Here is a 21,486-nt window from a genome sequence, read left to right on the forward strand (position 1 = left end):
GACTTCGTGCAGTCTGTGCGATGACAGCTCCGTGCGTGGGCGCGACTTCGTACAGACGATGCGATGACAGCTCCGTGCGTGTGCGCGACTTCGTACAGACGGTGCGATGACAGCTCCGTGAGTGTGCGTGGCTTCGTGCAGTCTGTGCGATGACAGCTCTGTGCGTGGGCGCGACTTCGTGCAGTCTGTGCGATGACAGCTCTGTGCGTGGGCGTGACTTCGTACAGGCGGTGCAATGACAGCTCCGTGCGTGGGAGTGACTTCGTGCAGTCTGTGAGACGGGGTGGACTGACTATTCGGAAACTTGGGCAGTGCCCGAGGGCCCGGGATCAATAAGGGGCCCCATGCGATGCCCCTGTTACCTTTCATAGGCTTTTTTGGGTGTGGTTTGAGCGAGGATACAGGGGCCCCACGATCCCCTATTGCCCGGGGGCTCCATGAGTTGTCAGTCCGCCCCTGCTGTAAGATGACAGCGCGTGTGGGCGTGACTTAGTGCAGACTGTGGGATGACAGCTCCGTGCGTGGGCGTGACTTCGTGCAGTCGGTGCGATGACAGCTCCGTGCGTGGGCGTGACTTCGTGCAGTCGGTGCGATGACAGCTCCGTGCGTGGGCGTGACTTCGTGCAGACTGTGCGGTTCCATGTGACAGCTCCGTGTGTGGGCGGTGTGTTTTGTTCAGGCAGTAGGCGGTCCCTTTGTGCTTGGGGGCGAGGTTTACGGGTTCTCTTTCTAGTTTTCTTAAATGCTGGGCGCAGCCTAAGGTGGTGGGCGGTCCCTCCATGCTCTGGGGGCGGGGTTTCTCCCTCTGGTGACAGCGGTGGCGGACTGTGCTCAGAGCAGGTCTGGAGATGGAGTCGGTGGGAACGGTTTGGCGGCGGGATCCGGCTGCTCTCTCCTTGGAGGATGTGTACAGCATGGCCAAGAGTCTGGGCTCCGAGCTGCAGAGCCTCACTGAGCAGTACGGCCCGGAGTCCGTGTCCGGGGTGGTCCCGCAAGTAGTTCGGATTCTGGAACTGTTGGAGAGCTTTGCGGCCACCGGGAGAGAACGGAGCTGTACGGAGGAGGAGCTGCTGATCAGAGCCGTGCAGAGTATGGGCAGAGAGGAGCGACAGTCCCCGGTGTGTATAGTGAGTCTGCTCTGTGCGATCCCAGGGGGACTACAAGCCCCAGACCCCCCCATTGTACTGCCACTGCATGACCCCTGTAGGTATGGCGCTGTAATAGGCAGGCGCGCAGTACAGTGTGCTGTGTTGACAGCTGTGCGAGTCTGTGGTCTCTTTATTTTTCCACAGTAAATAATCAGAGGACCCTTCCCTGGAATCGGAGGTCTGTGCTGCCCACCCTGTCCATCCATGGCTGCAGAATACACACTGATCACCTGCATTGTCCTGACTAAGCCATTTACTACAAGTGTCATTATTATTATAATGAGGAATGATCCTTGGGTGTCTCAGGGAAAGCTAACAGTAGTAGTTAGTCACATGCCATTGATGTGTAATGATGGAGTCTGCTGGGAAGTTGTCTCCTATTACAGCGCCAGCTTCAGGGTGTACACCCCAAAACTGATTGCCAAGAACACTTGCTATGAAATGTCTTCAACATTGCAGGACAAGTCCAGATGAATGTGATCACTACTTCTAGATATACTATGACCTGGATACATGACAACCTTCACAGACACAGCCGAAAAAACACATATGGGGGTATTTACTAAAACTGGAGAGTGCAAAGTCTGGTGCAGCTCTGTATAGAAACCAATCAGCTTCCAGGTGTTATTGCCAAAGCTTAAAGTGGAGTTCCAGGTGAAAAAAAATAAATAAATAAAAGCAGCTACAAAAACTATAGCTGCTGACTTTTAAAATACAGTCACTTACCTGTCCCTCGGTGCCCTCACTACGGCTGGTTTCACCGGCAGTCTTCTCTCCCTGGCGCCGGCATCTTTAGTGTGGGCACCCGGCTGTGACAGCTGGGTGCCCACTGCGCATGCGTGAGAAGCGCTGCGCTTTGTGAATGGCCCCGTAGTCTTCAAGGACCTGTCACGTATCCCAGAAGTCTACAGGGTGGGGGGGACAACTTCCGATTGCCTTAGGTGATAGCAGCGGAAGTGGGAGCGGGTACCTGTCAGTTTTGGGTACCCGCTCCCTAAAGGTGCCAATCCTTAATGGGGTGGAACTCCGCTTTAACTGAACAATCCGAAATTAGAGGCTGATTGGCTACCATGCACTTCTGCAGCAGATTCTGAGTGCCCCTGTGTTATTAAATCTACCCAATACTTTCTTCATTGACTCTGAATTCTTAAAGTGGCATTAAAACCAAAAGCAAACATTTTATTTTATTGCAGCTCACCAATTCTTAGGTGTGATGGCTGCATTCATTTTTTCCTTTATTTTCATCTGGTGATCCTGCCAGGAAGTCTGTTGTTTTTTAATAGAACAAGCTATCCTGCAAATGTAGCAGTTAAAGGGTTGAGACAAACCATTTGCCACTGACAGGGGTGCTTACAATGATCAGATTTTATTTCTGTAAAACCTTAAGGCTAGGTTCACACCTATGCGGTTTGCATTAGACCCGTTTCTGCATTGCATTTTGCACATGCATTTTTTATGTGTTTTGCGGGGGACTTTTTGTTGTTGCTAGGCAGCAGAGAAGGCATCCAACCGGAAGAGGGCCCTCCCTCGGACCCCTCTACGACCAAGTCCAACTTGCTCTTCCCCAGACTGAAGTTGTATCCAGGACTTTCTCCATTATGCTTCACCATTGACTCCTTTTGACGGGACTGCGAGTTTGGCCTTTTAGGCATTTCTAGTATTGATAGTGTTATATGATTGGGCCCTGCCCGGCTGGCTCCCTTGGGGTTCCGTCTTTGAGTGGGGGGTCACCTCCTGGACTTGAGGTCTGTGACTTTTTGCTACTGAAGAATACCAAGGGTCCCGGCGAGATTGGTTGGATTCATGTTGGTGGAACGGGCCAATAGTTCCTTTGGGTTCTAGGGAGGGAGGTGGCTTGAGTGGGCCCTTATGCGGTGCTAGCATGACAGCCATACCTGGGTGCTGGGGTAGGGGACCATCTGGGCTGTGTTTGGGTTCCGTTGCGGCCTGTAGTCAACCCTCTGGAGGGGGTGGGCTCCTAAAGCCTAGCTGGGTTTCCTACGAGAGGGTTTCCATGGCTGTAACCCACTCCCTGGGGACTCATATATCTACTAGTATGGGACTACATTATGTTATGTCTGTTGCCTTTTTGTGCCCTGGGGGCCTATGTTTTTGAGGTATCCATTTGCAGCCATGTGTTCAGCGGCGGAGTCACCCCCAACTTGTATCCTCTGAGTGTAGGCTGAATTTCACCATAGGTGTGATACGGCTATGCCGTTGTACATGTTCTTGTTTTATGCAGGGTTCCGTGATGCCATGGATCGGCTGTCCTTGGGAGAGGAAATTGTTGGCCGACTTATGCCTTTTCTGCTGAGCGGATTACGCCGATCCCACCATGGCGTTGCCCCTTTTGAAAGTACACTCACAAAATATACAAGGCTTTAATTCACCTCAGAAGTGGTCTAAAGTTTTTCAGAACCTCAAATCACAACAAATTGACGTGGTATGCTTGCATGAATCCAGGTTTGCCAAGTCCTCCGCCCCACGGTATCTTTTGCCTTAGTATCCCACTTTTTACATGGCCTTCAAACGCAATCTCCTTTTATCTCCTTCCTGCAGGGCACCCTCTGGGATCAGGAGGTCACTTGTCTCTCATTATGCCCCCAATCGCTTTCAGCACAAAGTTTTTTCACATCTTTGTACTGTTATTTCCCGATACTCCAGGGGACTTCTTCTTTTGGGGATTCAAATGTTACCTTGGATTCCGCTCTAGATAGGCACTATGCCCGGGGGATGGCCCCTTCTCACGACTTAGTGCAGGAGGAACGTGGGCGCTCACTCCTGCAGTCTGCGGGGCTGGCAAATATTTGGAGGAAACTTCACCCAACCGAGCGCGACTTCACGTTCTACTCAAATTCTCATAACAGTTTCTGCAGAATCGACCACGTATTTATGCTTGTTCGTCAGATTCCTTGAATCAGGCGGATATCTATCCCTTTCTCACCCTTGTCAGACCACAATCCCCTGGTTCTACTTCTTGCACTTTTGGGATTGGCACGGCGCCCTTTTTACTGGCGCATTAACGAGTCTCTATTGACTACTCAAGTCACCTGCCAGCAAATTGTATCCTTCATATGAACATATTTTATGGAGAACTCCGGGTCTGTTTCTTCAGCAGTGCCCCTATGGAAGGCGCATAAAGCTATGGTGCGGGGCCACAATATACAGCTGGCTGAGGCTCAGAAGTGGGAGCGTCGTCTTCACTCTCTGCTAGCCTCTGCGGTTGCTTGTTGGAAGTCGCGCCTGTCCACGGCCCATAAACGAACACAAGACATCCTGGCTGCAGAATTGGACTTGCATCTTCGCAGGCTGAACGGGTCTTGCGTTGGACCAAACATAAATTTTATACCTATGCTAATAAACCAGGTCCGATGCTGGCTAGGAAACTCAGTTCTGTGGGGAAACCCCACAAACAGCTCTCTATGGGGGGCTGCACTTCCAATCCCCAGCAGATTGTCTTTCATTTCGCAGACTTCCTTTCACACCTGTGCGCAAAACCAGATCCCTTTCCTGTAGCTCAGACGGAAGTGTTCTTTCAAGATCTACAACTCCCTGGATTGTCTGAAGCGGCATGGGTAGCCCTTAATGCAGGTGTAACCGTATCGGAAGTAATTCAAGCTATCAAATCTTTACAGTCCACTGCGGCCCCGGGTCCTGATGACTTTTTATGTCTCTATTACAAGAAATTTGCAACCCTGTTAGCGCCATTTTTGGCTGGTTATTTCAATGAATTGCGACAGGGTTCTCTGCCCTCTCCGGACGCGCTTAGAGCTCATACCTAAATGATTCCTAAGACAATGGAAGACGTCCAGCAACCACAAGCCTTTCGGCCCACTTCTCTTACTGAGGATTTGAAGATATTGGGCAAGATTCTCAGTCTTCGTATCAATAAATACTTGCGTAGTCTGGTCCACAGTGACCAAGTAGGTTTTGTCTCTGGGAGGCAGGCGGTGATAATGTTCGTAAAGTAGTCCCCCTTATACACCTTCTGCAACAGCAAAAAATTCTGGGATTCTTACTGTCTGTAGACAAAGCTTTTGATTCCCTATCTTGGGAATATCTGCGGTTTGTGCTGTCCTGCTGGGGCTTTGGGGATTCTATCCTTGGATTCAGGCCTTGTATTCTTCCACTTTAGCTAAGTATGCAGGGTATTTCTCAGATCTCTTTTCTATTTATTTATTTATTTCAGGTACTTATATAGCACCGTCAATTTACGCAGCGCTTTTACTTATATATATATATTGTACATTCACATCAGCCCCTATCCCTCAAGGGGTGTACAATCTAAGGTCCCTAATTCACATTCATACATGCACATACTATGGACAATTTAGACAGGATCCAATTAACCTACCTGCATGTCTTTGGAGTGTGGGAGGAAGCCCACACAGGCACAGGGAGAACATGCAAACTCCAGGCAGGTGGTGCCGTGGTTGGGATTTGAACCAACGACCCTAGTACTACCAGGCAGAAGTGCTAACCACTAAGCCACTGTGCCACCCCATTTTGCGAGGGACAAGACAGGGATGCCCCCTGTCTCCGGAGCTGTTTGTCAAGGTGCTTGAGCCGCTGGCTTTGGCGCTCCAGGCTGATTGTAATGTATCTGGTGTCCCTTATGAGGGACAGGAATTTAAGTTGAACCTTTTTGCGGATGATGCCCTCTTCACTCACTAATCCATTGACGACTCTCCCAAACTTGCAACAGGTTCTTGTGCATTTCTCCTTGATTTCAGGTCTCCGTATTAATGTGGATAAGACTGTCGCTCTCAATATTACTTTGGATTTGGTTTCATGCCTACAGTCCCACTTCCCTTACAAATGGGCTTCCTCTTCGCTTGAATACTTGGGCATCCGCCTAACCCCCACCTATGGCTCTTTGCTTACTGCAAATTATTATCCATTGCTTCGCTCTGTGTCCTCTCTTATGCACTCTTGGCAATTCCCGCATCTGTCCTGGATAGGACGGGTTAACTGTGAAAATTACTATCCTGCCTAAATTGTTGTATTATTTTTGCACCCTCCCAGTGCGGGTTCCTCCTCATTTCCTCTGGTTGATTCAGGCGAGTCTGCCATGACTTGCAGTTAATTCATTTACAGAAGTCTGTGAATGAATGATGTGGCTGTGTGGGCGGAGCCCCGCACGGCCACGTTGTCTTCAAATCTGACAGATAGTATGGGGAGACTTCTCCCCATATTATCTGTCGGGGGGTGTGGCTGCGGCTATGGGAACATGTTACATGTTCCACCTTAAAAACGGGTGGAACATGTAGCATGTTCGAAAGGTGAACTTATCCTTTAAATGCCCATTGCAGTAACATGCATGCTAATGCAACACACATCAGGGCATGACTTTATGTGTGGGTTGTGGCAGTGTTCTTTGTTGTGAATGGCTTCTTTAAGTCAAAGGAGTCAGTTCACTAAGATTACCGCATGCGATATGACGGTCACCTGACTAATTTATTTGGAATATTGCATGAGATAATGAAAGCGTCAATTAGTCAAAGTAAAATATAGAATGGGGGGTAAACACCATTCATTTGTTAAAATAGTGAAATAAATACTGCGAAAAACATGAGATAAATCATTAAAATTCAGTAAAAAAAACACAAACATTCGTTATTTATCACCAGGTATTTTCGAAATGTACAAAATAACAATTCGCGGAACTCTGCACTGGCCAGAAAGCGAAAAGTATACAATATATCTGTGTAAAAATGTTCTCCTCTGAGCTCAGGAATAATAATAAATTGTAACATTTCATCAGAGGGAGATCATATTGTGAATGAAAGCACACTACAATGTTTTCATAGTTTCACAATATTGCCGTTTGCCACCTGCTGCAATGTTAGCCTGCAAAAAAAAAAAAGATTGTGAAAAAATAACAAAATTTTAAGAGCTAAATATCTCAAAACATAAATACTTAAAGTTAAGGCCCCTTTTACACGGGCAGACCGTTTGTCTGTTTTTCATCCATCCGTTGACGGATGAAAAATGGACAGCAATGTATTTCTATGGACCAGCGGATGTGAGCAGATGATCATCCGTTTACCAACCGTTTACATCCGTGTCCGTTACAGTCCATTTTTTTTTAAGGTACATGGGTACGTCCAGATCTGTTGAAATGGAATAGAACGGATATAAACGGATGGCATCCGCTGACATCAGTTCCATTTATGTCTGTTTTTAGGCAAAAAAATGTTGTGTTTATACTTTTGTCACCTCTGATTGGTCTCTGCAACAACTAAGTAAAAACATGTGCAAAATGGATGTAGATTGATGTAAACTGAACTGAACTGATTTAAAATGAACTGAAAGAAACGGAAGTGAAAACTGAAGTAAACTGAACTGAAAACGAATGTAAACTGAGTATGGGCTCTTTCACATGAACGCTCTGATCGGGTCTGCCTGCCGTTTTTCAGGCAGATCCGTTCGGAACCTCCATTCTCCTCTATGGAGCGGTGGGTATAAACGGACATGTATCCATTTACACCCGCCAACATCCGTTCCGCCAAAAAGGGACAGATGGGGATCCAATCCCCCTTTTGTCCGTTGGATCGGATGAAAACTGACAGTTGATTCGTTTTCATCCACCTGCCCATTGAGGAGAGCAAGCAGCTCTGTGTCCGCTCTGCAGCAGTGAAGGGGACACAGAACCATCATTTGCTTGCTCAGCGAGAATGAGCAGAGAGATCCCCTGCTGAGCAAGCAGATCCACTAAACAGGTCCACCCCGTGTGAAAGAGACCCACATTTTTCCTTTGAAAAAACATGACTGATCTGATGATGCCCATGTGAAAGGAGCCTAGTGCATTTGGTAAATAACAAATGTTTTTAGTGAACTGACTACTTTTGAGATAAATTATTGCATGAGTTGGTGAATTGACCCCAAAGAATGTTAATGTTTATGTAGCTCTTCGTTAACATTCTGCAGCAGGTTGTATTATGCAGTAATAGCCCTATAAAATGAAGAGTAATTTGTTCTTAAATATAGTAACATGGCATCTCATGAGAATCTACCTGCATGGGTCCTTTCACACAGGGCGGATCCATTCAGCAGATCCACATGCTCAGTGGGGGATCTCTCTGCTGATCCCTACTAAGCAAGTGGATGACAGCTCTGTGTCTGTTCCGCTGCTGTAGCAAGAGAGAATGTCACCAGCACATCGAGGATCACCAATATGTGTCCATAAGTTTTAATGAACGATCACATAGTTACAGCAAGGCAATGTTTCGGAGTCTCACAGGACCCCTTCATCAGGCATGTGCAGAACAGACACAGATCAGCTTGCTCTCCTCAATGGGTGGTCGGATGAAAACAGACCACTTGTCAGTTTTCACCCGATCCGATCCAACAGATGGAAGGGGAATTGGATCCCCATCTGTCCCTTTTTGGCAGATCAGATCGGATCAAATGTTGGCAGGTGTAAATGGACACATGTCTGTTTACACCCGCCGCTTCATAGTGTAGAATGGAGGTTCCGATCGGGCCACCTGAAAAAATGGGCAGGTAGACCCGATCAGAATGTCCATGTGAAAGAGCCCTATTGGTCTGACTTGAGTAGAGGGCATTCTAGGTTATTGGTGTGGGTTACTGCCTGTAATGTGCTTGGCTCACACAAGGAAAATTGAGGCTCCTGTTCCTTCTGGGCTGTTTTGCCTACATATACAGTCAGGTCCATAAATATTGGGACATCGACACAATTCTAACATTTTGGGCTCTATACACCACCACAATGGATTTGAAATGAAACAAACAAGATGTGCTTTAACTGCGGACTGTCAGCTCTAATTTAAGGGTATTTACATCCAAATCAGGTGAACGGTGTAGGAATTACAACAGTTTGCATATGTGCCTCCCACTTGTTAAGGGACCAAAAGTAATGGGACAGAATAATAATCATCAAACTTTCACTTTTTAATACTTGGTTGCAAATCCTTTGCAGTCAATTACAGCCTAAAGTCTGGAAAGCATAGACATCACCAGACGCTGGGTTTCATCCCTGGTGATGCTCTGCCAGGCCTCTACTGCAACTGTCTTCAGTTCCTGCTTGTCCTTGGGGCATTTTCCCTTCAGTTTTGTCTTCAGCAAGTGAAATGAATGCTCAATCGGATTCAGGTCAGGTGATTGACTTGGCCATTGCATAACATTCCACTTCTTTCCCTTATACTCTTTGGTTCCTTTTGCAGTCTGCTTTGGGTCATTGTCCATCTGCACTGTGAAGCGGCGTCCAATGAGTTCTGAAGCATTTGGCTGAATATGAGTAGATAATATTGCCCGAAACACTTCAGAATTCATCCTGCTGCTTTTGTCAGCAGTCACATCATCAATAAATACAAGAGAACCAGTTCCATTGGCAGCCATACATGCCCACGCCATGACACTACCACCACCATGCTTCACTGATGAGGTAGTATGCTTAGGATCATGAGCAGTTCCTTTCCTTCTCCATACTCTTCTCTTCCCATCACTCTGGTACAAGTTGATCTTGGTGTCATCTGTCCATAGGATATTGTTCCAGAACTGTGAAGGCTTTTTTAGATGTCGTTTGGCAAACTCTAATCTGGCCTTCCTGTTTTTGAGGCTCACCAATGGTTTACATCTTGTGGTGAACCCTCTGTATTCACTCTGGTGAAGTCTTCTCTTGATTGGTGACTTTGACACACATACACCTACCTCCTGGAGAGTGTTCTTGATCTGGCCAACTGTTGTGAAGGGTGTTTTCTTCACCAGGGAAAGAATTCTTCGGTCATCCACCAGTTGTTTTCCGTGGTCTTCCGGGTCTTTTGGTGTTGCTGAGCTCACCGGTGCGTTCCTTCTTTGTAAGAATGTTCCAAACAGTTGTTTTGGCCACGCCTAATGTTTTTGCTATCTCTCTGATGGGTTTGCTTTGTTTTTTCAGCCTAATAATGGCTTGCTTCACTGATAGTGACAGCTCTTTGGATCTCATCTTGAGAGTTGACAGCAACAGATTCCAAATGCAAATAGCACACTTGAAATTAACTCTGGACCTTTTATCTGCTCATTGTAATTGGGATAATGAGGGAATAACACACACCTGGCCATGGAACAGCTGAGAAGCCAATTGTCCCATTACTTTTGGTCCCTTAACAAGTGGGAGGCACATATGCAAACTGTTGTAATTCCTACACCGTTCACCTGATTTGGATGTAAATACCCTCAAATTAAAGCTGACAGTCTGCAGTTAAAGCACATCCGGTTTGTTTCATTTCAAATCCATTGTGGTGGTGTATAGAGCCAAAAATGTTAGAATTGTGTCGATGTCCCAATATTTATGGACCTGACTGTACAAGTCAGCTTGTGCAAATACAACTTGGAAGCAAGTCAAAATCAATTCAAGGCCAAAGCTGGGTACACACTAGAAGTTTTCTTTGTTCAACCGAGCAGGCTGAATGAAACAAACTGACAGATCGCCATACTAACGCAAGTGATGTCAGGTGCTGGTTGTCCAGCATGAGATTGTCATGAAACCGGCTTCTGTAGAACAGACAGCTGAACACACGGACCAGAAGACAGGCAGTTCCTGCTGAACCCACCGATTTCAGTCAATTTTCAGCCCCTGTGTACAAAGCTTTGCTGACTTTGACATACTGCTGGGGTCAGAGCCTGTGTACATTAGTCTTCACAGCCTTACACTGCAGTCCCCACATTTAGTGTACAGTTCTGCATATGCATTTACATGCATTTGTAATGCGTTTGCAGTGCTTTTGTAGTGTGTTTTTATTTGCAGTGTTTTTTTTTGTAGACATCATTTGATTTTTTTTTTTCATACTGTGTTGCATTTACAGGTGTTTGTGGTGTGTTCATATGCATTTATATATGTTGTAGTACATTTATAGGCACAAAAAAGTGCAGCATGCTGTACTTTTTTTAAACACACATGAAAACACTGCAGTGGTACAAACTAGGCTCATTGAAATACATTTTTCTCACATATGCATTCATACTATGTTTCAAACTGTGTTTGCCTACTGCATCTGGTGTAACCTAACCCTAAGACTGTACAGCATACAGGAGCGCCCCTCATGGTCTGCACTAATCTGCACCTTAAGGCCCCCCCCCCAAAAAAAATGCTTTGCAAATGCCAACTTTATGAGAGATGTAATTCATTTCTTATTCTAAAATTGTCTATTCCTTTAAATCATGTCTGCCATAACTTGCCTAGTTAATATATCTAGAAACTGAAACAATCTCTGAAACCAAATTCATGAACTGACTTCTACAGCTAACCACAAATACTGATCTGATTGCTAGCTGTGCTGGTCCCTGGGATGTGTTGTTATTCTTACTTTATTCTCATTTGTAATATTTGAGTTGCCCCATTCAGAACTAAGTTAACACCATCATTGTTTTGTGATTGTTAATTTTTTTCTTTTTAGGAAGATAACAGACATGTTATACTTACCTGCTGTGTGCAGTGGTTTTGCACAGAGCAGCCTGGATCCTCCTGTTTTCGGATCCCCCGCAGGCTCTTCTAGCCGCTCCCTCCTGTCAAGTGCCCCCAGAGCAAGCAGCTTGCTATGGGGGCTGCGGCATGACCCCAATCCCTTTCTCCTCATTGGCTGACTTTCCTTGATTGACAGCAGCTGGAGCCAATGTCTCCCGCTTGCTGTCTAAACCAATGAGGAGGCAGAGATCTGGGACAGCCAAAGCTGTAGTGTACATCGCTGGATCACAATGAGGCTCAGGTAAGTATTGAGGGGGCACTGTTGCACACAGAAGGTGTTTTACCTTCATGCATAGAATGCATGAAGGTAAAAACATCTTGAGCCTTTACAACCACATTAAAGCGTTACTAAACCCACAACAGTAAAATCAGTCTGCATATGCAGTAAAGCATGCTTATTATACTCACTGTGGAAACTAAGGGGTTAATCCTCTGTTTTGTGTAAAAGCGCTGTTTTATCCTGACTTCTATGATCCTCCCCTTCTTCCAGTGTCCCACTTTTATCTCCTTCTAAGACATATCTTGTGGAGTCACTCTGCACATGCTCAGTTTGGTGTGTTTTGCTAGAGAGATTTTTTTTTTCTTGGGAGAGTGCATGTGATCAGCACAGGGCTGTCCAGACAGAGGTCAGGGGTTCTGCATCCTCCTAGAGCAGAATGAAAACTCCTCCTACAAGCTTTAACATGTGCTCTGCTGGACACAGAAGTCACAAGACTGCTCTAGCTGCTGATGAAAAAAAGTATTTATTTCAAGCGACCACTTCTTATCTCCTGAGAAGACAAACTGAACCGTAGGCATTTTGCACATGCTCAGTTTGGTGTGTATTGATAGAGAGGTTTTTTTTTTCTTGGGAGAGTGCATGTGATCAGCACAGGGCCAATCAGCACTGTCCAGACAGAGTTCAGGGGTTTTAGCTAGTGCTTGGCTGAACACTGATAGAAGCCAGAAGACTGCTCTAACTTCTGATGAGAAAAGGTATTTAGCAGTTTATATCTACTAAAAGAATGATATTTCTACGTTCTGTGTACTGTGGGAGACCAGATATAGTGAATGCTGGGTCCTCGGTTTAGTAGCATGTTAAACGGGGCCTTCATTTTTTATTATAATTGGGGTGTCATCAGTACAACACATATAGTTGATCCTATTCTTTAATACAATAACTCACAGCATCCAATTGGAATTCATGTTGTAGCGTTCTGAGAATTCTGCTTGATTCCTTTAAGTTATTGCACCCAGGAGTTGCATTAAAGTGGAAGCAAACTCCCGCCGGACACTTCTATCTACAGGTACGCTTATTTTAAAGCTTTCTTGTAGGTACAAGGAGTATCTCCTAATCATGCACCGTGTAGGAGATATTCAATGTCCCTGCAGCCGATGACGTCACCAGCCCATGTGCTCTGAAGGACTCCCACGTGCATGCACGGGAGTGACGTCATGGTGGCTCGGCCAATCAAGCAGCCAGAGCCCATGAGCCCAGAAGGCAGACCGGGTGAAAAAGGAAGCCTAGTCAGCAGTGATAGCGTGCCGCTGGAGGGCTTCATTCAGTCTTTTATAATGTGCTACTATGCAATGACATTATTTTGCAGGGGAAAATGTTTTTTTTTTTGGCAGTTTACTACCACTTTAAAGAAGAACATTTTGTGAGATTAGCTAAGGGGTTAAGTACAAAAATATCTTGTTTGTGACTGAAAGTAAAGGGAACTGATACTTGGAAACTAGACTCGGCCTAGAAATGGCCCCAAGCCATTGCTCGTTATGACACAATCCTGTCATTGCTGACATTGGTAAACTGAACTCTTGATATCTTGCCAACAGATAAAAGAGGTTAATGGGACGAGTCTTTTTATACTCTTTCCAACGTGACTAACTGACCCGTAAGTAATAAATGGCTGTTTCTCCTTGGATGAATCCTGTGTTGTTTCCATAACATGGAATGCCAGTGGGAACAGCAGAACGAGGCTTTTCCTCCAACAATCTACAGTGTGGCTCATTCTGTATTCCTGAATAGGAACAGGTGGGAGATGATCCTTTACCCTGTAGACTATTGTGCTCGGCTTTTGCCTAATTTACAATGCAAACTCTACCTACAGTTATACTGTTTTAAAGTTTTGTTGGTGAATTGAGCCTTTAGGGCTCATTCAGACAATGATCAGACTCCTCTGATCTGAGCCGCTGTCTGCTGCGAGTAATTCCACCTCGGATCAGTCTGCAGACAGCCTATAGACATGGATGCAGACGCAGCAGCTGCACAGACAGAATCTGACATGGGGGACGGAGCGGGTGCACAGAACTGAACGCACAGCTCCGATCCAAGGACGGGTCTGATCTCCTGTCTGAATGAGCTCCTACTGATATCATTTTATGCTACAGTCACCTTAAGGATACTTTCACACTGAGGAGTTTTTAAAGGGTTTTTGTGTTAAAACAAGCGCCTGAAAAGCTCAAGAAAAATGCTTCCCTATGTATGTGAATGTATATCTATGTATGTTTTCACACTGAGGCGTTGCATTTGCGGTGCCTTGTAAAAACTCCTGCTTGCAGCATCTTTGAGGCATGTTTGGTGAGTTAAAAAAAACACCCCAAAAACGCCTCTTCCCATTCAAATCAATGGAAAACACTTGAAAAGTGCCTCAAAAACGCCTCTGAGAAGCGTTTTTGGTGCAATTTTTAAGTCACATGTCCTTTAACTGCATAAAAACTGCCCTATAGCAGATATACTGCTACAGGGTGGCACCTGTGCACAGGATCACGTATATATGTCATTCTGCATTCCCGGGTAGGGGGCACACACACACGCCCTACCTGTGCCGTCATTCACAGCCGTGGATGTCAATCACAGGGTCCCGGACGGTAATTGCCCGCCGGCGCCCGGTGATTACCAAGCATCTCTGACAGGGAGGAAGATTGTTTTGTTTACAAACAATCTTCATCCCTGTCAGCTCGAGCACACTTCTCGAGAGGGCTGTGCACAGTACAGCCATCCAGATCAGTGTGCTTACAGTGAAGAACACACATCCTGCCCCGTAATAAAACAGCAGTTAATGCTCTGATCGCCCCTCATATTAACCCCTTCCTGCCCAGTGTCATTAGTACAGTGTCAGTGCTTTTTTGTTTAGCACTGATCACTGTATCGGTGTCACAGGGGTGTCAGTGACACCAAGTTACTCCCCCCCCCCCCCCAGTGTCAGAATGTCCACCGCAGTCCCGCTAAAAGTCGCTGATCGCCGCCATTGCTATTAGGAAAAAAAAATCACATTATCTATATGCCATTTGTGAACGCTATAGCTTTCACGTAAACCACCTAATTTACACGTATTGGGATTTTTTTTTTAGCAAAGACATGAGCAGAATGCATTCTGGCCTACATTTATGACGAAATTAGATTTTTTTACATTTTTTTTTTACTGGACATGCTTAATAGCAAAAAGTTCAAAATATTGTTTTTTTTTCTCAAAATTGTCGGTCTTTTTTTGCTTATAGTGTAAAAAATAAAAAACACACAGGTGATCAAATACCACCGAAAGATAGCCCAATTTGTGGGGAAAAAAATTTGTAAATTTAATTTGGGTACAGTGTTGCATGACCGCGCAATTGTCAGTTAAAATAACACAGCACCGTAATGCAAAAAATGGCCTGGTCATGAAGGGGGGTAAATCTTCAGGAGGGTAAGTGGTTAAATAACACTCAGAAAGTGCGGTAAAAACACCTATGCATTTTTGCTGTGTTTTTGCGGCGGATCAGTGTGAAAGTAGCCTAAAGCTGATCTCCAGGCAGATATAAAACCAAGGAGAACATATTTTAGTAATGTCTCTATTAAGACACATTTAGTACTTTCAAACCGTTGGTGCCGGGGCTAAGCATTCCTTCGGCCATCACGCAAGGCAAAGTCAAATTATTCCCTTTTCCTTGCTCCCTGGGCACTCCTTTTACCTGCCATGATTGGAGAAGAAATCTTTGTGTACGCTCTAAACCCCCCCCCCCCCCTTTCTTCGCATGTACTCACCTTTGCTTCTTGGTGTGTTACATGTGTTGCTGTCTTCATTGGTGTGTTACATTAATGCACGTTGTGTTAGAGTGGTAGTGGTAGTAAAGTCTTTTCTGTAAAGGGAAGAAATGTGTCCCCAGGCTGGTTTAAAGCGGAGTTCCACCCAAGAGGGGAAGTTCCGCTTTAAAGATTGGTCCCCTTCTCCCCATTAAGGATTGGCACCTTTGGGGAGTAGTGGGAGGGGGAGTGGGTACCCGAATCTGACAGGTACCTACTCCCACTGCGATCGTCTAGGCGATCGGAAATTGAAGTTGTCCTCCTACCCTCCCTCCCCGAAGTCTTGTGGGACACGTGACAGGTCCCAGAAGACTACGGGGCCATTCAGGAAGTGCAGCGCTACTCGCGCATGCACAGTGGGTACCTGGATTTGAAGCCGGTGAAACGTGTGGCAGTGGCAACTCGGGATTGGGGTACAGGTGAGTGGCTGTTTTTTAAAAGTCAGCAGCTACAGTTTTTATTTTTTTACAGAGTGAGTGGAACTTCACTTTAAGTCATAATGTACTGGTATGCATTGCATTCTAGTATATTGTCACAGACATGCTTATAAACGCAGCCCTCCAGCACTGCACTGTCACTACTCTCTGTGGTCCCTGCACTTCCATCTTTCCATGGTCTTCCTTCCAGGTTTCCTATCTATGGCCGCTTGAATGGCCAGACTGAGATGATGTGACTCCTGTGCTCACATCACCACGGCACACAGAGTGGGCTGGAAATGTGGTCTGAGCTGCGCATGTGTGGCTCAGATCACATTACCCGCTGACAGGCAGAAGGGAGGTTTATAACAGAAGAGACCTCTAGGGTCTCTTCTGTTATAAAGACCCTGCCTGTCCGTGGATTTTGCAATAAATGACTTTACTACCACTTTGAGGCAACCTATGTATTATGAATGTGCTGCCACTGCACCACAGCAGATAGGAAAACATACCGGCAGTATTTTCTCTGACACAGTGCACCATAACATGGTGGTGCGCTGTGCAGCCATGCAGGTACATTGGGGTACCACTCAAAATGAATGGCAGTGCAGTACACCAACGCATGTAATATGCATTACTGTGTGTTTTTCTGATGCCCGCATTAAAGGAAACCCTCACCTTGTGAAACAACCTATTCAGTTTAAAATAGAAATGAAAGGCGAAACATTTTGTGTACAGATATACAAAACCTTTTAAATAAGTTTTCCCCCTGTTTTATAAGTGAACAGATACACCCTAAGTTCCTTTATGCAGTTGAGAACAGATTGCTGGGGGAGGAGAAACAGCCGGGCACTGATCTTCCCAGTGAATGGCTGTGCAGAAGGGGATGTGTAAGCAGAAGTCTGATCATTGGAGGAGAGCACACTGAGTTCCCAGCATAGCTAGAGAACTGTCTATGGCAGCCTTTCTCAAACGGGGTGACTGGGTACCCTGGGTTGCCTCAAGGTTTCTTCAGGGGTGCCTTTGCAAAATGACTAAAAATTACTCAAAACTTGTATACAAGCCAGAGGGTGGAACAAGCCCGCCTTTTAGTTACACAAAGCCACAGTTTTTCATTACGACCTTCTAGCAGCCCACGTCCTGACAATCAAAGACATCATCAGTTGATAAGGAGGATGTCAGCTGCCTGCACAACATCCTTGTTTCACCCTCTCCTACCCCTCTCCATCAGTGCTGGGGTCACATTAGTTCAGTAATGGAGAAAAACTGAGGGAGAAGAGAAACATTGGAATACTAGTCAGTACCAGTGTGCAGAAGTGTATTTGCTTTGGAAGAATAAATCACCTCTAATGTTGGAATGTTGGGTGTCTTACATGTGTGGATGTTGCTGTGTTATATAAAACTATTACAATAGTTTTCACATTTTAGAACGGGGTGCCTCAAGACTGTTCATAATTTTAAAGGGTGCCTTGAAAAAAGGTTGAGAAACACTGGATTATGGTGTGCTCCCATGCCTAGTGTTATTAGTTTTTAATAGGAAAGCAGAAGGACTGGCAGGAACTCCCCTTCTGAGTCACTTCTTGTCTCCTCTTCCTAACCATCATCCCTTGGTTCTACCACCTCCCAGTACCGCTCCTTTTAGAGAATACAGAACCAAGGATCATTTTGTGGTGCTAAGTCATTTGTATGGAATTTGTTAATAACAGCAGTAAAGTGGATCCCCTGCAGCCAGCAGCAATAGGCCTCCTCCTCCCCAGGAACAGTGGGCCCCTGCAACAAAATATCACCCAACAACAATAGACCCCCAGCAGCAACAACAGATCTCCCAGCAGCCTTCACCAAAAGACTCTCCAGCAGCCAGCAGCAATAGACACCTCACTCCAACTGTAGATCCCTTCCAGCAACAGTGGGCCATCAGCAACAATAGATCCTCCACCAGCAACAATAGACCGCCATGCAATAAATAGAAGCCTCAGCAGCTGACATCAGTAGACCTTACAGTACACCCAAGACCCCTTGCCATTACATACATTTAGTACTGGAGGTGCAGAAACTGTGTTCAAACCCCCCCCCCCCGTGTTCCCGCTGAAAAAAGCCCAATATTTCACACAGAAGAAGCAATACAAAGAGAACAGAATACTTTTTCATACAAGTACAGCGGGCACATATCAGGAATATGAAATGTTAGGTTTACATATTCTTTAGCAAATGGAATTGTAAATGGGTCCTTAGCCCTCATGCACGCTTGACGTTTTTACAGCGGCTGTTTTTGGCTTTTGATGTTTTTTCTACAGCTAGTAAACCCCCCAGCATGTTATCCTACGTGTCCATACACACATAGACTGTAATCAATGTTTTTTGGCTGGAAAAAAAACCCAGGACTAGTCGGTTTCTAGAGGAGTTTTTTAACTGTAAAGACGCTCTAACGCTGAAAAATGCGGTACAACCAGCGTTTTTGGACTTTTTTTGAACCCCCCAAAAAAGTTTTTTTTTGTATAAAAAAAATGCTAAAAAACACAAATGTGTTTTTAAGGTGACTTTACACAGCTAACGTTACCGGTGCTATCAAAACGTCCAGTGTGCATGAGGACTTACCGTACTTTCCTGCCATTTTGTACTTTTCTGGGAACAAGGAGACCTGCCAGGTATGGGACCATGTTGCTCATGGCTCTTCCTCTCCTGGGACAGTGCTGACTCTTTGTTAATTGCCCATCTATTGGGATGAAGAATAAACAGAGCTTCTTCCCCTTGCAGTGAACTGGGCAGCAGAGAAAATATTAGCTGCTAGGGGGCCGGCAAAGCATAGGCCCATTGTAACATTTCCAACAGGTATATTTCAAGCTGCAGAAATGAGGTATGGAAAGGTGGGAAATTCTATATATTTAATGAGTGTTTTGTTTCATAAAGGAAGCACTGTCCTAAAAAATACTCAGATTTTTGCTTGGTGACCGCTTACCTTTAAAGACTTTTGATTGCACAATGAATCCCATTTTCAGTAATCTACAAAGCCAATAAAAGTCTTAGGCTGGGTTGTTGGATAAAGGGCATATACTGTCACTAGGACAATTGCCCGCACCAGACTGCTGATGTTTTTATAGTTTCGTGTGTATGTTTGTAATAAAAACACAAAAGGCAATGTGAAATGGTGCAATGCTAATAAACACGTACTACATGTAAAAGCAGTTCTACTTTGTGAAGTCTATCTACAGCCATGTAGGGCATGCTTAGCAGCTGAAAACAGCCCTGCTGATTTATGATGCCCACAACCAAAGAAAAAGTCTAGATGTTACTTATGTTTAGGTTCATAGGAGAGACACTCTTTGGAAAAAACACTTTTCTTACGCAGGTAGTTACTTGGCGACAGCTTACCTTTAATGGATTTTAACTGCACAATGAGACCCATTTTCAGTAATCTAAAAAGCCAATAAACGTCTTAGGCAGGGCTTGTTGGCTAAAGGACATATTGGGGTTGATTTACTAAAATTGGTGTACTCAGAATCTGGTGCAGCTGTGCATGGTAGCCAATCAGCTTCTAAGCTCAGCTTGTTCAATTAAGCCTTAACAAAAAAAAAGACTAGAAGCTGATTGGTTTCAATGCAAGATCAGATTTTGCACTCTCTCGTTTTAGTAAATTTGAGGTGGTATCGAAAAGTTTTGAGGCTAGTTTTGTAACGCGCCAACAGATGGCAGCACAAGGCTGCATGCACAGTCACATGGAGCACCGACCTTCATAAGTTAGTGTGTCAAAAAACACAGTCCTGTGTACATCAGGAGCTGTGCAACTAATGATATTCTGACCACATGCATTACTACGTCTGCTATTTCATGATGGACAGCAAGTTAGAACAAAGAGCAAACATGAAATTCTGCATGATCCTGGGCAAATCTACCACAGAGACTTTGACAACGAGCTGTTTGAGGTGTTTTGAGTGGCACGCTCTTCAAGAGCAAAAGAACATCACTGGAAGATGGCGAGAGATCAGGAATACCTTCAACAAGCTCAACCCCCGAAAATGTCAAAACCATTCGGCAACTTGTGCATGATGATGGTCATAGAACAATCCACAACATTGCTGCCATTTTCTGTGTGTCATACAGAACAGTCCAGACAATCCTCACGAGTTATTTGAGCATACACCGCGGTGCTGCCAAGTTCGTCCCCAAGCTGGTGACCCAGGAGCAGAAGGAACACCACATCAAAGTCTGCCAATAGCTGCAGCATGCCTTGGATGAACCATCCTTCATGTCAAGGATCATTACCGGTGATGAAACTTTGGTGTACGGGTTTCACACAGAATTTCATGTTTGCTCTTTGTTCTAACTTGCTGTCCATGATGAAATAGCAGATATGGTAACGCACATGGTTGAAATAGCACCAGTCGCACAGCTCCCGATGTACACAGCTCCCGTTGGTACACTTGACTTATGAAGGTCGGTGCTCCCTGTGACTGTGCATGCAGCCTTGTGCTGCCAACTGTTGGCATGTTACAAAATTAGTTTCCACAACTTTTTGATACCACCTTGTAACTCCCATACTGTCACTAAGAAGATTGTCCTCACCAGACCACTGATGCTTGGTGGTTTATAGATTTATGTGCACATTTTTAATGGTAAACAAAAGGCAACGTGAAATAATGCAATGCCAAGGAACACGTACTATGTATAAAAGCAGTCATGTCATGGAGAGTATGCTTAAAGTGTTACTAAACCCACAACAGTAAAATCAGTCTGTATATGCAGTAAAGCATGCTTGTTATACTCACTGTGGAACCTAAGGGGTAATCCTCTGCATTGTGTAAAAAGGCAGTTTGAACATTTCTACTTTGTTCCTCCATTTTTTCAAATGACCACCTCTTATCTCCTGATAAGACAAACTGAACAGTAGGCATTTTGCACATGCTCAGTTTGGTGTGTATTGATAGAGAGGTTTGTTTTTCTTTGGAGAGTGCGTGTGATCAGCACAGGGCCAATCAGCACTGTCCAGACAGAGGTCAGGGGTTTTGCATCCTCCTAGAGCAGAAAGAAAACTCCTTCTACAGGTTTTAGCTAGTGCTTGACTGAACATTGATATAAGCCAGAAGACTGCTCTAACTTCTGATGAGAGAAGGTATTTAGCAGTTTATATTTACTAAAATAATTGCATTTCCATGTTGTGTGTACTGTGGGAGACCAGATATAGTGGATGCAGGGTCCGGGGTTTAGTAACACTTTAACAGGTGAATACAACACTGCTAATGTATGATGTCCACCGCAAGGCAAATAATGTAGGTAAGTCTTTCTCAATCTTTTTAACTCAAAGGAACAATTAAATAACTTCCTTATCCCAGGAATCCCTGCTTATAATTACTATAGCTACAGCTCACGGTACATTAACATGAACAGTAAGCTGACCTAAGAATTAATAAAAGGCTAAGG

The 21,486-nt window shown here is 45.0% G+C and overlaps 1 protein-coding gene across 1 annotated transcript in view; it reads left to right on the top strand.

Annotated features, from left to right (window-relative positions):
* The first annotated feature begins 795 nt into the window (after positions 1-795).
* RILP (Rab interacting lysosomal protein) overlaps positions 796-21,486 on the top strand; it is a 74,950-nt gene continuing 54,259 nt past the window's right edge. Inside the window, exon 1 of the mRNA XM_089657867.1 lies at positions 796-1,118. Coding sequence (XP_089513993.1) covers positions 849-1,118 — 270 coding nt within the window. The 5' untranslated portion in view covers positions 796-848. The remainder of the gene's footprint in view (positions 1,119-21,486) is intronic.

This window comes from Staurois parvus, unplaced genomic scaffold (assembly GCF_062004578.1).
Source record: "Staurois parvus isolate SC_StPar_1 unplaced genomic scaffold, SC_StPar_1.0 ptg000029l, whole genome shotgun sequence".
Taxonomy (NCBI): Eukaryota; Metazoa; Chordata; class Amphibia; order Anura; family Ranidae; genus Staurois; species Staurois parvus.